The sequence below is a fragment of the Micropterus dolomieu genome, linkage group LG18, assembly GCF_021292245.1.
Source record: "Micropterus dolomieu isolate WLL.071019.BEF.003 ecotype Adirondacks linkage group LG18, ASM2129224v1, whole genome shotgun sequence".
In the NCBI taxonomy this organism is placed as follows: Eukaryota; Metazoa; Chordata; class Actinopteri; order Centrarchiformes; family Centrarchidae; genus Micropterus; species Micropterus dolomieu.
The window spans coordinates 19,721,165-19,737,786 of record NC_060167.1 but is presented as its reverse complement, the minus strand read 5'-3'; the positions used below and the strand labels follow the sequence as shown (position 1 = coordinate 19,737,786).

The 16,622-nt window shown below is 39.6% G+C and overlaps 1 protein-coding gene across 2 annotated transcripts in view; it reads right to left on the bottom strand.

Moving 5' to 3' along the window:
- LOC123987008 (sodium- and chloride-dependent GABA transporter 2-like) overlaps positions 1 to 16,622 on the bottom strand; it is a 42,447-nt gene that overhangs the window by 2,654 nt on the left and 23,171 nt on the right. For both annotated transcript variants that reach the window (XM_046075510.1, XM_046075511.1), the window contains exons 4-13: positions 13,090 to 13,230; positions 10,928 to 11,015; positions 10,710 to 10,842; positions 3,636 to 3,770; positions 3,125 to 3,228; positions 2,235 to 2,359; positions 1,957 to 2,069; positions 587 to 724; positions 378 to 480; positions 192 to 292 (exon numbers count right to left, since the gene is read on the bottom strand). In XM_046075510.1, the coding sequence (XP_045931466.1) occupies positions 192 to 292; positions 378 to 480; positions 587 to 724; positions 1,957 to 2,069; positions 2,235 to 2,359; positions 3,125 to 3,228; positions 3,636 to 3,770; positions 10,710 to 10,842; positions 10,928 to 11,015; positions 13,090 to 13,230 (1,181 nt within the window). The remainder of the gene's footprint in view (positions 1 to 191; positions 293 to 377; positions 481 to 586; positions 725 to 1,956; positions 2,070 to 2,234; positions 2,360 to 3,124; positions 3,229 to 3,635; positions 3,771 to 10,709; positions 10,843 to 10,927; positions 11,016 to 13,089; positions 13,231 to 16,622) is intronic.

The window sequence follows — 16,622 nt, the reverse complement described above, 5'->3', positions numbered from 1 at the left end:
AATAACTTGCCTCCTTGTGTCGACTTGTGTCTCAAATCAAGGAATCATTCTCTCACAAAAGATTGATTTTCAAGTGGTAAATCTGTCACTGTTTCATATGTACTGTAGCAACACTAACTAAGGGGGCAGAGCTTAGCTAATGGTCAATTGGCATTTAAACTGAGTGAGTGAACTTACTTACTGCAACTCACCATGCATATTACTGGAGTCAAATATTTCAGACAATACTTAATCAGGGGGAACGGCCTGTATCCAATCATGCCATCTATGTTTTCATAAAACCGGTCAGCACCTGTAAGTACATGGAAACACTTTGGTGAGTGAATTCAGCAACACAGTGAAAAAACCAAGGACATAACTATTTTCCATTAACTCGCCGTAAATCCATCCAATGCACACAGACTGCCCTGTGGCAAAGAGAAGTAGAGTCATCCCACTGCAGGCGTAGTAGTCAAACAACTGGAAAATGTACAGTCCTCCCTGTGCGTGAGATGTGACCTCAATTAGCTGTTGTGTTATGGTCTTTTCACATAAGAAAAAAAGGTTGTAGTAAAATAAGTGATGTGACGTTTTAATATGATCTTACTTCTGTAACCATCACAAGGCCAATGAAGAAACTAACAACACAAACGGCAAGCAGAAGAAGTTTGCGTCGATGGCCAACGTGGAAGAAGGCAGGATTCATGTCAGAAATTGTTGTTACGAAAGCTTCCAGACCTACAAACTGAAACACAGAGATCCCAGTTAGACAATAATGGAGGAAGTACTCAGGTGCCATACTTAAGTAAAAGTACCAATGCAACAATGTAAAAATACTCCATCACAAGTCCTGCATTCCAAATCCCACTTAAGTAAAAGTACAGAAGTATTATCAGCTACAAGTACTTAAAGTATCAAAGTAAAATTATTGATTGTGCACTATGTCAACCACATTATCTTATATATAGTTAGGTTGTTTAGTCCAGTCCAACCTTGGGGTCCAAAGGGTCACAAGATAAATCTGAGGGGTCGGGAGATGATTAATGAGAGAGGAAAGAAATATAAATAGTATTCATTTTTCAGACTAAAACTGTAATCATTTTCTGTCTTTGTGAAATATTGGATTGTATACGTTTAGAGAGGAAATGTGTCTTTGGTGCCGCTAACTTACTAATCTGAAATGTGACAACATGCCCCAGCTAAACAATGCTTTTGTCACAAGCCAGAATGATAGACAAGCAGGAACCACTGGTTTAATCTTTAACAATAGATTGTCTTTTATAATCTTATAGTTAGTTTTTATTGTAAATTGTAGTGCAGTAGAAGAGGAAATACTCAAGTACAAGTACAAGTCTAACAAAGTTGTACGTAAATTTGGTACTAGAGAATATGTACTTAGTTACTTTCCACCACTATGCAGCACATGTAATAATTAATTTATATTTGCATTCAGATCCGGATCTGCATCACAATACACAAAGTGACAAAACGTCATGTGATACATGAGCCAGATTTTGTCATATTAGTTAGTTCATTAGTTCATTACAATTAATAATTATCAAAATGTCCGGAACCTTGATCTGAATCCACACCAAGACACAAGTACTCATTCCGTGGCTCATTGCTGAACTTATCTAAATGCAATGAAATCTGTTGTCTAGTTTTTGAGGTATTCTGGAAACTAACACAGAGACATAGAAAAAAACAGGACCAAAACTATAAATTGATCCGCTTTTATCTGAGAGACAACCAAGGGCTGAAGATCAAAAGCCAAATCTACAAGTTCATAAAGCATGTTATGCAATGTATGCATCACAAATGGCACATTGCAAATGCAACCCATTTTTATTACTGTATCCTTTGTTGAACAAAATTCATTCATAATTTTATTTCATGATCCTTAAATACATATTGTTATTCAAGAGAGAAACAAAACTGCTTTACTGGTTGTCTCACTTCTAAAGAGAGTCAGCTCACCTCACTGTCCAGTCCCAGCAGGATGATCATAATGAAAAAGAATATCGCCCAGAGCTGAGGAAATGGCATCATGGCGACTGCTCGAGGGTAGGCAATGAACGCCAAGCCAGGACCTGCAGTGAGAATGAGGTAGCCAAAAGAAATAATGGACATTTATTATTTTTCTGCTGTTGAGTCAAAATATTTCACTTTTATGGCCTGAAACTACAATGCTCATTAAGTTAATGGTTCATTAAATCTTTGATTTATGCTCTTATCAAAACATTTTTTGTTTTTACCTGACTGTGCCACTTTTGATATGTCTGTGTTCTGCTCATATGCCATGAATCCAAGTGCAGAGAAGATGGCAAAGCCAGCTACAAAACTGGTCCCGCTGTTCAAAAGGCACAAGTACAAACAGTCCCTAAAAACAAAAAAAAAAAAATTATACTAATTTGTTTTGTATTAAATGTATAAAACATATCACATCACATTTTTCTTTCCGTAGTTGTGAACTCACACCCTAAACTGGCCTATAAAGGCTGGTTAAATGTTTGGCATGACTCCTGAATATTATAATCTCTTTGGACGAAACTAAAATTCAACATAATGGGGTTCCTTTTGTATAAACTACTCCAAAATATGTTGCCTAAAACGGGCATTGAAGAGGCTCAGATGTTCTGGGAAACGTCTCAGAAAGTCTTGTGTATCTTAAGCGGTGACGCTCGGAAACATTTACATTCTGACATAAGGTGTAGGTGTATGTAGGTGTATGTGGAAATGTAGGTCTGTATCACATGTAATAACGAATTTGTCATTTTTGTATACTTTTGTATGATTCTTGTCTTGAACTGTTGTGCTTTTTTAAAATCACTGGCCTGCTGAAGTTGCTATCAGGGTAGGGGTGTCTGTGGCTCAGGAATAGAGTGAGTTGCCTGTTAATCAAAAGATTGGTGGTTCAATCCCAGCTCCCCCTGGCTGGAGGAACCCCTGGTTGCTGTTTCACCAGTGTAGTTTGTGTTTGAGCACTTAGGCTCAGTGTGTGAATGGTATTTATTGTAAAAGTGCTTTGAGTGATCGCAAACACTAGAAAGCTGCTATACAGAGCATTTACATTGTTGGAATGTGTTCTTTCTTTTTGTGTGTGTTTGGTACCTGAAACACAAAATAGATATTATATCAAACTTACTTGTAACAGTTATTGTTGTACTTATTATAACTGCCAAGTGCAGTTAGACACCCAATGCAAATAGCATAGGAATAAAATATTTGTGTGCCAGCATCCATCCACACCTGAAAGACAAATAAATGGCGTGCTTTTATCTACAATAAATTGCATGAGAGGCTTTAACTGTGTGTTGCACTCTGCAGTGAATCTAGACAGAACCACCTCATGAACATTTGCCATAGTTTTTACACAGCTGTTGACGTAAGTGACAACAGCAAAGCCTGCCCAACCTCCTGAACTCTGATTTCACCCCCAAAGTATCTGCGTGTTTATAATAGGTATTACACTAAACTTCTAGACATGTTTATTCCAGCCCTTAATTTAAGCTTTTTGATAAAACCCAACACATTTATACACATTTCTGTATAATTCAGCTTTATATCTTTGGAAACTTCAAATAAACAGCTGTTTTTGAAAAGGAGGTAGGTTCAGCAAAGCCACACATTGTTAAAGAAGTGAAATCTGCTCATACCTGTGGATCACTGAGGCGGGATGGATCTGGGTAGAGGTAAAACTTGATCCCATCTAAGGCCCCAGGCAACGTGAGTCCACGAACAAGCAACACCACCAGCATCACATATGGAAATGTTGCAGTAAAGTAAACTACCTGTGGAAGAGCCATGGTGAGGGTATATGAGGGCAATGTTTGCTTTATTTCACTTGTACTTAGCACATATCACATAATAAATAAAACCTAACTTATACTGGATTCTGTCTGAGAAGGTACAGGAAACACAGTTTAGTACCCCAAAGCCTAAAGGTGCATGAACTTTCATTATTAAGAAAACATAGCTTTAAATTAAGAGATTCCAATGCTAACAATGACAATGCTAACATGCAGGTATCCATGTTCACCTTCTTAGTTTAGCAATGGACAACATTTCAAAACGTTTCCATGACTTTTCATAGACCCATAATGACATTTCCATGATATCAGAAACTATACCTCCATGGCTTTACCACCCCCATTAAATAATGCGATGATTAATCGCCAAATACTTTTCACATTCTCACATTCAGTGTATCACAATTTAACAAATTGTTGTTGTTCACTCAGTCAAGTTTTTCGTGATTGAACTGTTTTATACAGGTCTGTTTGTGTCCTATACAGTGTAGCATATGTTACTATGAAATATTTATTATTGAATGACAATTACAGGTACAGTCAATAGAAGAAGACCTTTATAAAAAATACTGTAAAAAATGTAAAAAAGTCCTTTAATTACAATTGTTGCTGCTGTTAACACTTTTTGGACTCTTTAATTATGGACACTTATCATGTTTTGTCTTGTCGTTTCTATTGTCTTTCCTTGTATATGTCTTTACCATTGTATTGAAATTATTTAATTTATTGTCCTGCACTGTGTTAATTTTGCATTGTTTTTTTCTGCACCATGGTCCTGGGGACCATATATCTTATGTATACCTGTATATATTGAGGAATGATAATAAAACCATGTCGTGGCTGCCTCACTCTTAACACTGTTTCTCACTCATGTGATGCCTGTACAGAGCCGGGAGGTCATATGCTCACTACACACATTGCGTAGGGCCCTGCAAATTAAGCAAGGTCCCACCTCACATTCATGTCAAAGCAAGTGTCAGTGTTTACGACTTTGGTGAGAGGATGAAGAGGGTCTATTCTTCTGGGAACAAGAAGAGAAATACAAACTTAATGAGAGTGAATTGAGGGAACAACAATCAGGTAAACTTGGGTTCTCTCCTCTCAAAGTCTGATGTCAGAAAATAACACCAGTTAATGAGCTAGCTGCAGTGCATCTCTTAGTCTGTCTGTGCCTTGGTTGCTTGTCAGACTTTGTGCAAGACCAGTGTTGGAGTAAAATGCTCCTATTTATTATGTTTGATAAACAAATACAGGCAACAGTGTTTATAAACCGCATCTCAGAAAAGATAAACGTGTTGCATGTGAACATGCGTTTATATGTGTTTGCACAAAATGGAACTCTCTGTGAGGACCAGCAAAGAAAATACACAGATGTGATGGCACTCCTCATAGGCACCCATAATTTTAAAACAAGACAGTGATTATCCATCTCTCAGTCAAGGTTACAACTCTGGACGAATGCAAGATGGAAAGCAATGAATTGGCATTGACTATTGACTATTAAAATGTTGAGCAGCTGGGCTGACTGGGCAATTTGGATGCACATATCTCAAAAAATAATTAGTGTCAAAGTCCAAATGGTATTTTACATTTGAAATGAATTAAAGGAAACCTGATGGAGCTGATAACATTAATATCTAGCAAGTATTATGTTATCTATAATTTGCAGGGGCTATGCTTAAAGTCTATTCATCCAGCGCTGGATTTTACTTAACCTAAAGACAAGTCTACAAGAGGTTTCCATTCAGGCTTATTACATAGACAGACTGTTAAATAAGGGAGGATTGTAGTAAGAACGCTGGGGTGTCAGGTGTAAATGTGCAGCAATGGCAAATTGTTTACATGGCTCACGAGTAAGGTAGGAGGTCCCCATAGCAGAATTTGAGTTGAGGAGTTTAGTTTGCAGACGCTTTGCTGCTTGCTCTCGCCTTCTTCTTTTTCTGATATTCTATTTTTTTCCTGCTAGAAATTAGGAGCAGTGGGACTGTAATTTATTCAGATAAAGTAAGCTATTTTCATATTTTTAACACTTTTATGATCTCAATACTACATAAGTACAGCCTACCAACAGCATACTGCAGTGACTGGAAACGTTGTAACTAACGCTAATTAGCAGCAAGATGCCCCCCTTCTCCACGAATGTCTTCCACAAACATCTACAGAAAATTGTAGAGCTGGAAACCGAAATCCACCATTTAGTAGTAGTGAATGTGGAATTGAATGGACTATGTGGGTACAACACTACTTTACCATGGACCCAAAAAAACAGGCCACAGTGAAAACTAATGTCTGGGCCTCAAACTCTGACTGTGGGTGACCTTGTTGTAAAAGATGTAAGAAGCATGTGCATTATATTGATCTGTTGAACACAATCAGCTCTCTGAATGCTGAGGTGTTATCAGAGGCCCTCTACCACCAGTCAGAAGAGTTGAGAGATTCAGCAGATTGTTGTCACTGAACACATGGCTCAACTGCATGTTTGTCCATTCAGTCCACTTTATTGACAACTTCAACTTTGTCTTGTACAACAGACATCTTTCTAAGGCAGATGGACTTAACAAGTCAGGAGTAAATATTTTTTAGCTCAAACTCTTATGTTACTCATCTGTTCCCCATGCCAAGGACAAGAGGAAACAAAACAAGAACAAGACATAACACAACACGTCAGACACCTTGAAGGAGAACCACCTCAGCCCCCACCTGAAGAGAGTTTAGATCATGTGAGACATCAGAGCCAAGAGGAAGAGTCTCCACCACCCTCACTAACAACTACCTGTGCGGATTCACCGGGTCTATTTACCTGGTCTGTACTTCTGATCCACATCTCCTACAGTCATACCGATTTATACTTTTCTGATCACTGTTGGTTTAAGTAACTGCATCTCTAGACAGGACACCACGGTTGAATTTCAGCATTATGTAATGTAACAAGAAGTCGTTAATTTAAATAGTTTACCTGTCACCTACTCTGATCCACTCAGTGTATACACACACACACACACACACACACACACACACACACACACACACACACACACACACATAAAGAGCACTACGTTGCTGTCATTTTCTAGATGCTGTTTAAAGTTATAATGTTTGATCACTATTTCTATTCTATTTTTCCATTTTTATGGGCTATTTGGGATTTTGGGGTAATGCATTTATAATAATTTTAATAATACTTTTTAAAAAGTGTAAGCAAGTTCAATAAAAAGATGTCAAAAATAAGTCAACGAGTAATCGTGTTAAATAAATAATGGTGATCTCAATATTAATCAAACTAATCGCAGCTTTCTAAACTGCAGTCTTTAAAGGTAACAGAAAAAGAATGGTGATTCTGCTAAGAAACAGGAAGCACTCAACATATTTAGCAAATTTCAATTCAATTCCTCGTCAGACACAGCCTGTTGCAGGCCGATAATGCTTTTCACACTCTAAGTATAGCTTTATTAAACATCAGGTCTTTGGAAGGAAAATCATTTTTCATCACTGATTTTCTCATCCAGCACAATCTTAATTTTATGTTTTTAACTGAAACTCGGTTAGATCAAGATAACAGTGCAGCTGTTCTTATCGAATCTAACCCTCCCAATTTTAGTTTTATGAGCGAAGCTAGAGTACATAAAAAATATGTCTCCCGGCAAGAAGATGTCTTATGGAAATGTTAAATATTTTCTTTTGAATATATGGCTCTTCAGTTGAATTCCTCTTATCAAGCTATATTTGTAAATATCTGCATGCCAACTAAATACTGTGCAACCTTTTTTGATGACTTTGCTAAACTGCTGTCTTTAATCTGTATTGTTTTTGACTGTAACATGCATGCTGACAACCCCCAGAACAGAAGGACTAAAGAACTGTGTAGTATTCTTGATAACTATGGACTGACTCTGCATGTGATGGAGCCCACACACAATAAGGGGCACACTCTTGATCTAATTATCTCCAAGGGTCTTAACATTTTAAAGGCTGTGGTGACTGATGTTGCTCTTTCTGATTATTCCTGTGTTTTCTTTAAGAGCGCTATCTCAATACACACAAATGTTAAAACAGAGGTAATCACAAAATGGAATTTTACTGAAAACACCAGTGAAATATTTTTTCAGGCTTTCTCTTCCTCAACCACCCTCTAATGGGTCTCAGTCATTGAGCTTGTAGATAATTTGGTTGGGTGGGTGCAATGGAATAAATTTAAAAATGATATTTATTCCATTGCACCCACTAAGCTGAAAGTGCCTCCATATGAGGTACAGGATATGTGTTGTCCACTTCAATTAAATCAATTCAACTAGCATGACACAATTTGATCCTAACACACATAAAAACCTGGAGGCCACAAAACATCAGAAATCTGTCAAAAGCTTTTTGCATGGCCTCAGATCTTTTAAAAATTGTCAGAGAGAGAGAGAGAGAATTCACACTGGCAAATTACCTGAGCACAATAAAATGTCCTGAACTAAGAAAAATGTTGACAACATGCAGACTGAGTGAACACAGCCTGGCCATAGAAAAGGGTCGCCACAGACAGAGCTGGCTACCACAAGAGGAGAGACTCTGCTCCCAGTGTGACACAGGACAGGTAGAGACAGAGCTGCACTTTCTAACCTCATGCCCTAAATATAAAAAACTAAGACCAAAACACAAACATTTCCCAAATATACCCTGAATTCAAATTTCTATCAGACACACAGAAACTCCCCTATATACTGGGAGAAATGCCCAAATGTCAAATAATTGCTGCAAAATATGTCTCCTCATGCCATGAAGTGGAGACAATTTATTTATTTTATTTTAATTTTTAATATATTTTAATTTTTTACACACACACACACACACACACACACACACACACACACACACACACACTTACTGTTTTATTTATTTTATTTTTTAATATATATATATATTTTTAACACACATACACTTTAATTACTTGTTTAATGAAATGTATGGGGTTGATTGTTCTTATGTAATTTGTATGATGCTTTGGCAACATTGTTGTTACACATTCATGCCAATAAAGCTAATTTGAATTGAAATTGAATAGAGAGAGAGAGAGAGAGAGAGAGAGAGTCTCTGTCAATCATTTTCTATACATGTGTATCAGACTTTAGACACTGTTTTGCAAATGTTAGGGATGATTCGAGAAATCTACCAAAGCGACTAAGAAAAACTGTAAACTGTTTTGAATCCTACTTTAAGGACAGGGAGTACTTTGTGTAATTACACATCTGAGCTTACAAAAATTCCCCAAGTTCCCCAAGGCTCCATTCTGGGGCCTGTTCTGTTTAACATGTACATGCTTCGACTGGATCAGATTTACATAACTACATCACCAGGGGACTATGATCCATACAAGCACTGAGTAAGTCCACTGAGAAAATCAATACTTGGATGTGCCAGAATTTTGTTGAATTAAACAAAGATAAAACTGAAGTAATTGTTTTTGGAGCCAAGGAACAACAATTAAAATTCAGCGCTCTGCTTCAATCTGCAATGTTAAAAACCACAGATCAAGCCACAAATATTCGTGTACTCATGGACTCACGCCTGAATTTCAACAGCTACATTAAGACAATTACAAAGTCAGCCTACTATCACCTGAAGAAAATATCAAGAATTAAAGGACTTATGTCTCAGCAGGACCTGGAAAAACTTGCCCACACATTTACAAGTATAAATGGATCACATCATTCCCGTTCTGAGGTCGTTACACTGGCTTCCTGTCTGTCAAAGAATTGATTTTAAAATACTGTTGTTGGTTTATAAATCACTGAATGGTTTAGGGCCAAAAAACATTTCTAATCTTCTGCTACATATGAACAATCCAGACCTCTCGGCTCATCTGGGAGAGGTCTGTTTTCTGTCCCCAGGGTCAAACTAAAAATGGGGGAAGCAGCATTCAGTTTGTATGCACCATATACAGTATCTGGAACAAACTCCCAGAAAACTGCAGGTCTGCTGAAACTCTTAGTTCTTTTAACTGAAGGCTGAAGACTTTTCTTTTTGCCACTGCCTTTGATTAAATCAAATGTATCTTACACTGCACTGTAACTTTTACTGTCCTGATTTATCTCGTTATTTTTTGTTTTTTTTCAATGATGGTGCACTTCTACACCGCCATCATTGAGTCCATCCTCACCTCCTCCATCACCATCTGGTACGCTGCTGCCACTGCCAGGGACAGACTGCAGCGTATCATTCGCTCTGCAGAGAAGGTGATTGGCTGCAATCTTCCATCACTTCAGGACCTGTACGTCTCCAGGATTCTGAGGCTAGCAGGAAAGAGCTGACCCCTCCCACCCTGGACACAAACTGTTTCAGACTCTCCCCTCTGGCAAGAGGCTGCAGTCCATCAGGACCAAAACCTCTCACCACAAAAACAGCTTCTTCCGGTCTGCAGCTAGCCTCATTAACAAGACCCGGGTCCCCCACTGACACTCCCCCCTTTCAAATAATATGTCTCTGCACATGTAAATACAATTTCATTTCATATCATGCAAAAACCTGGCACATTGCACATATTTGTTGTTAATTGTTAATCTTTGTTGTTGTATATTTTTATATTGTCAATTTATATATTTTGTTGCAATATGTGTGCAATGTCTGTGTAAAACACTACTTGACAATAAAGCTCCTTCTGATTCTGATTTATTTTGTATTTACCTTTTCATTAAATTTAAATTACTTTTTATATTTTCCTATGAGCTTTGCTTTTATATTTTATGTAAAGAACTTTGAATGTTCTTGTTGTTGAAATGTGTTATACAAATAAACTTGCCTCGCCTAGTGATAGATGCATCATAGTAGAAGAGAATTGTGTCTGCTAAAAGTACTGTTATCTCATTCCTAATACAGTGTCCTTTAACAGTTGAAGAGTCTTTGCATACAACATGCAAAATACCAAAGACTTTGTCCTACCTTTCCTGTGGACTTTACTCCTCTCCACACACAAAAGTAACAGATGATCCAGGACAACAGAAGACACAGAGCCAACTCCCATCGTATGCTGCCTAACTCGTGGACACTTCCTGTGACATTCAAAATTCTTCTCCTGCAAATCACATTTCAAGTTATAATTCATAACTGTCAACTAATTTTCAGAGCTTATTGTCATGCGTGAATTACTCCATACTCACTCCCAAAACTCTCTCACTGGTGAAGTTGAATTTGTGGCTACAGTCCAATTCAAATGATCAGCCCTCCGATCAAACTCCACACAGGTCTCTGTTGTGGAGGAACACAGGATGTTTTAAACAAGACAATCAAGGATGTATACACACATTATCAAAGTCCTCCTTTGTAAAAAACCTTCAACCTTTAGCATAATTCTCATGTTGAATAAAAATGTAATATCTTGGACCCCTAGCATATCCACATCTCTTTTTATTCCTGCGGGTAAATTGTGATCGTATTTTATTTAATGTATTTAATTAGGGCCTGAGCATGAAGTGTGCCAGGGGGGCTAAACATACTTGAAAACTCACCAAACTTTGCACATAATTCAGGCGGGTGCGAGCAAGCGCCCCCTACAGAGCAGCACCTGGACAAAGTTTGACCTACGTGTACAACATTTCTGTGGTACGTGTATCATGTCCAGACTTACAAAAAAGTCTCTTGGGGTGATGCCCGACACCCAACAGGAAGTTGGCCATTTTGGATTTAATGGTCATTTTTGGCGATTTACACGCTTTGCACTTTGTACGAACTCCTCCTGGGGATTTAGTCCAATCAACTTCAAATCTTTGCTTTGCAGTCTAAACCCAGTGACAATTAAAAGTTGTACAAACGGTGAGTTTTCATTCATGAGCATGCCCATGGCGTGGCCTTGAAAATCGACGATTCGTCAAGAAACAGGAAGTTATAATAACTTCAGTATACATGCTCACATCTGCACCAAGTTTGATGTAGATAATAAGAGTCCCGACCAGAACACATTCACATGCCAACATTCACTCAAAGCCATAGGGCCACCTGCTGGCAACAGGAAGTGACCTTTAACGAAGCAGCCCCCGCGGCACGTTTCACCTACATATACAAACTTTCTGTGGCATGTGTATCATGTCCAGACGTACCAAAAAGCCTCATGGATCTTAATCCCTCCTCCTAGAGAATTAGACCAACTTCAGATTTTCGCTGTCTACTCTTAACCTATTGACGATTAAAAGTTGTACAAACGGTGAGTTTCCGTGGAACGGCATGCCTGTGGCATGGCATCCAAAATCGATGATGATCACCATGAAACAGGAAGTTGTTGTAACTTCATTCAACATGCTCACATCTGTACCAAACTTTACATGTTTGAAAAGAGTCCCACCCTGAACACATCTACAAGCCAAAATTCAACCGTAGTCACGGCGCCACCTGCTGGAAACAGGAAGTGACTATGTTTATGCTGTGAAAAACCACTTTTTGCAAGTTGGCTATATCTACTTAAAAACTATCTCCCACATCTATCTATCTCACATTGATGATGTCATGTTGTAAAGCGCATGACTTTTTCTTCAACGGCATATCCTTGGCAGGGTGGCGAAGTTCCATGCTTCACCGTGAAAGGAGAAGTCATCGTATCTTAATTGTACATGCTCAAATCTGTACCAAACTTTGCATGCTTGATAACTGCCCCCCCGAACACATCGACACTCCAATTTTTATTTGTAGTCGTAGTGCCAAGGGCTCTACAGCGCACCGAACAGGAAACTGAACGTGACGTATAACATCTGCGTGCAACATCCGAAGTGTGTAGCAAATTCACAGCGGCACCGGTAGAGCTCCAGAATCTGCAAAACGCCCGACTCACACCTCAGTGCGCTACAAGTGCGAGGGCCCGTCCAACGCTGCTTGGAGCTTTAATTTAATGTTTATTTTTACTTATAAAGTGTATGGCCATTTCCTTATAGCCTATATTAAAGTAATGACAATAATACGTGGATTCAAATAACATTTTATACTAATTTGTGGTATCTGAAGGAGGAAAGTTTCTCTTTGTTCATCTAAAATATCAGTTTAAGATGGGTAAACATTAAACTGATCTTTAAGTACATTAAGTAACATGAAGTTAAACACCATGCCAGGCAGGGCAAACCTGGCACCTCAGGACTTTGCACTCCAGATCCCAAACCAGACCCTCAAATGTGTCCTAAATCTGATTAATACCTAAATCTCAAATGATACCTAACACAATAACAAAAGAAATATTGTAAATGCAATAAATCATTATTGCAGTAAAGATTAATAATAATCTAGTTATTTGTTTGTTTCCATGTGTGTTTATTCAGTCAGATCACATACTGGGACCTACCTGTGTTCCAGCTGTTTCTGCAACTTGCCCAGGGAAGTTCAGAGGTGAAAGAGAAGAAGAGATACAGGAAAGCCCAGGCCAATATAATGATGTAATAGATACTGGAGTATAAGACAACCACCTGACTACCATAACCCATCCCTGATAACAAAAAACAAAACAAAATAAGTATTTAAATAACATGCATAACACAACATCTAATTAAGGCTGTTATATAGTTTTAGAATTAAGTAACAAACTGAATCCAGAATGTCACTGCGATGTATTGTAAACCATCAAATTAAAAAGTGATTAAACAAAGGATAGGATAACATGAAATAATACTGATTATATAAAAATATCTCCATAAGATGTAATAACTAAAGGAAAAACAAACACAACAACCAACAAATTAGCTCAAATAAATACAATACAATCTAAAACAAATAAAATAATACTCATAAAACATTTGAAACAATATGAAATAATTGATATTAAATTATAAATATAAAAGTATATTAAGTTGTAAAGAAAATGTATGAAAAAAGCAATAAATGTTGCTTAACTTAGCCAATAATACAGTATTTACTGTAGTTTGGCACACAGGGAATGCAGTTCCTTGAAGACTTTATACACTAAATTAAACTGTATAAAATATTTTAATTATTTCAATTAAAGGCCATCCACATGAAACAATTTGATTTTGATGCTTTTGCAAAATACAGACCAGCGGATAAGTGAAGGATCCTGCTCAAGAACAGATTGTCATTGTTATTTCTACTGTTGTAGATTTACCAAGGTACAGTATGTGTGTTTCATTGCATGTGTACATGAGGAAGATAAGCATCAGTTTTTGTAACTTATTCAGCCACATGCGATAGCCCACAGGAGGCAATGTTTAACCAATGCGAACCATCTGTTAAACACGAATAACCTGTTAATTATAGGTGTAAAGGTTCACCACACCTGACACAGTTTGTTGGGTTTCTTAGAACAGATGGTGTAAAATGGAGTGAAAACTCTGTCTCTACATAAAAGAAGGCTGGTGTATAGATGTCACAGTGATATTTTTCATAAACTGTAAACCGTTTTATTCACCGTGGGAGTTTTCCTACAGCTATGCTGGAAAGCTAGAAACCTGCTTTGCAGCCAGCGACCCTGCGTCAGTGTGGAAAAGCCTGCAGACACACACTAACCACAGGAGACCATCCCCAACACTGCTGGTAATCAACGACTGGCTGACAAGCTGAATGGCTTTTACTGTGGGTTTGAAAAGCCCACAGTCACACCCATAAGCGGAGGTAGCGTGGATGCTTGAGGGCGGCCGCCCCAGGGCTACGGCTGGGTAAGGGCCCCGTTACGTGGGCCGCAAATGTTTTGTCAGTTGCTTGCAGACACGACCAAACAAGAGAATTATATACAGGGTACAATCAACATGAACAACACCCAGTGCTGCCGTCCTTATAAAATGAAATGGTCTCATGGTTTCAATAGCAACCACCTCATGAATGACAATTACCGACCAAAAACACAATATTCTAAGGAGACACGTATAAAAAAACATAAATCACAAAGTAACTTTTGTATTTCAAAGAAACAGGAGACTTATTAGAAAATTTTAACAAAACTCCCTTCAGGAGTTTTATCACCGTGGACTCACACAGGCAGCGTGCGCGCTGCGGTTTGGTTCCGTCTTTAACTTACCCCTCTCTGACCCCTCACCATCACTCATGATCTGTGCAGACGATGTGCGCCAGCCTTTCCAGAGGCAGAAGATCAGGAAGGCTCCTGCCCCAGTGTGTCTCCATCCTGCCTGAAAATCTGTGCAGACCCCCATCTTCACACAGATCTTCAACAGATCATTGGAGCTATGTGAAGTTCCCTCCTGCTTCAAACGCGCCACAATCATCCCGTTCCCCAAAAAACCCTCCATCTCTGGACTAAATGAGTACAGGCCTGTCGCCCTGACATCTGTAGTCATGAAGTCCTTTGAAAGACTGGTGTTGGCCCACCTGAAGGACATTACAGGCCCCTTGCTGGACCCCGTGCAGTTTGTCTACAGGGCTAACAGGTCCGTGGATGATGGAGTCAACTTGGGACTGCATTACATCCTGCAACACCTCGACCCTCCAGGGACATATGCAAGGACCCTGTTCGTGGACTTCAGCTCGGCATTCAACATCATCATCCCGGACATCCTCAGCACCAAACTCACCCAGCTCACTGTGCCAGCCTCCACCTGTCAGAGGATCACAAACTTCCTGACTGACAGGAGTCAGCAGGTGAGGCTGGGGAACATCACATCCAGCACCCGGACTATCAGCACTGGCGCCCCCCAGGGGTGTGTGCTCTCCCCACTGCTCTTCTCCCTCTACACCAACGACTGCACCTCAGGAGACCCATCTGTCAAACTCCTGAAGTTTGCTGACGACGCAGCTGTCATCGGCCGCATTCGGGACGGTGATGAGTCGGCCTACAGAAGTGAGGTTGATCAGCTGGCTCTCTGGTGCGGTCAGAACAACCTGGAGCTTAACATGCTCAAAACTGTTGAGATGACCATGGACTTCAGGAGGAGCCCCCCCCACTCTGCCCCCCCATCACCATACTCAACAGCCCTGTGTCTGCTGTGGAATCCTTCAGGTTTGTGGGATCCACTATACCCCAGGACCTAAAGTGGGAGCCCAACACTGACTCTATCATCAAGAAGGCCCAGCAGTGGATGTACTTCCTGCACCAGCTCAGGAAGCTCAACCTGCCTAAGGAGCTGCTGATCCACTTTTACAAAGCCATCATCCAGTCTGTTCTCTGCACGTCCATCACTGTCTGGTTTGGCTCTGCCACCAAAAAGGACAAGGACAGACTACAACGGACAGTCAGGACTGCAGAAAAAAATCATCGGTGCCAACCTGCCCTCCATCCCAGGACAGGAAACAGGCAGGAAACATCACTGCAGATCCATTGCATCCCAGACACAATCTGTTCCAGCTTCTCCGCCCTTGTAGGTGCTACAGAGCACTGTACACCAAAACCAACAGACTCAGGAACAGTTTCTTCCCACAAACCATCACTCTGATGAACAGCTGATCTCTGACTCACAGTATCAGAACAATTCCTGTGCACCCTGTCACGGCTGTCGCTGTCACCCTTGTGTTTCCTCTTTTCCCTGTCTCACCTCTACCAAGTAGGCTGTGTCCCTGGGGAATGAAGACCCGCCTACTTCCTGGTTTCTGGGGTGCTGACATCTGTACCGCCCATTGGTTCCTCTGTTTTCCACTCAACCAATGGCTCATCACCACGTTAATTACCTCCGGCTCATAAGGAGAGTCCAGCTGTTGCTCCAGGCAGCTTGTCACCGCCTGTTGACTTGTGTGCCGCTGGTATTGACTGCATAGCCTGTCTGTTGTACTTTGTGTGTAGTGGAACTATCCACCTTCAGTGCCTATTAGCTGTACATTGTGTTTAGGTAAACATTTGCATACCTTTAAATGTTAGCTCCACATTTGAGTGCAGTGGAGAAGTTCACTTATTGTTCTGTTTGCTATTTTGTTAGTTTC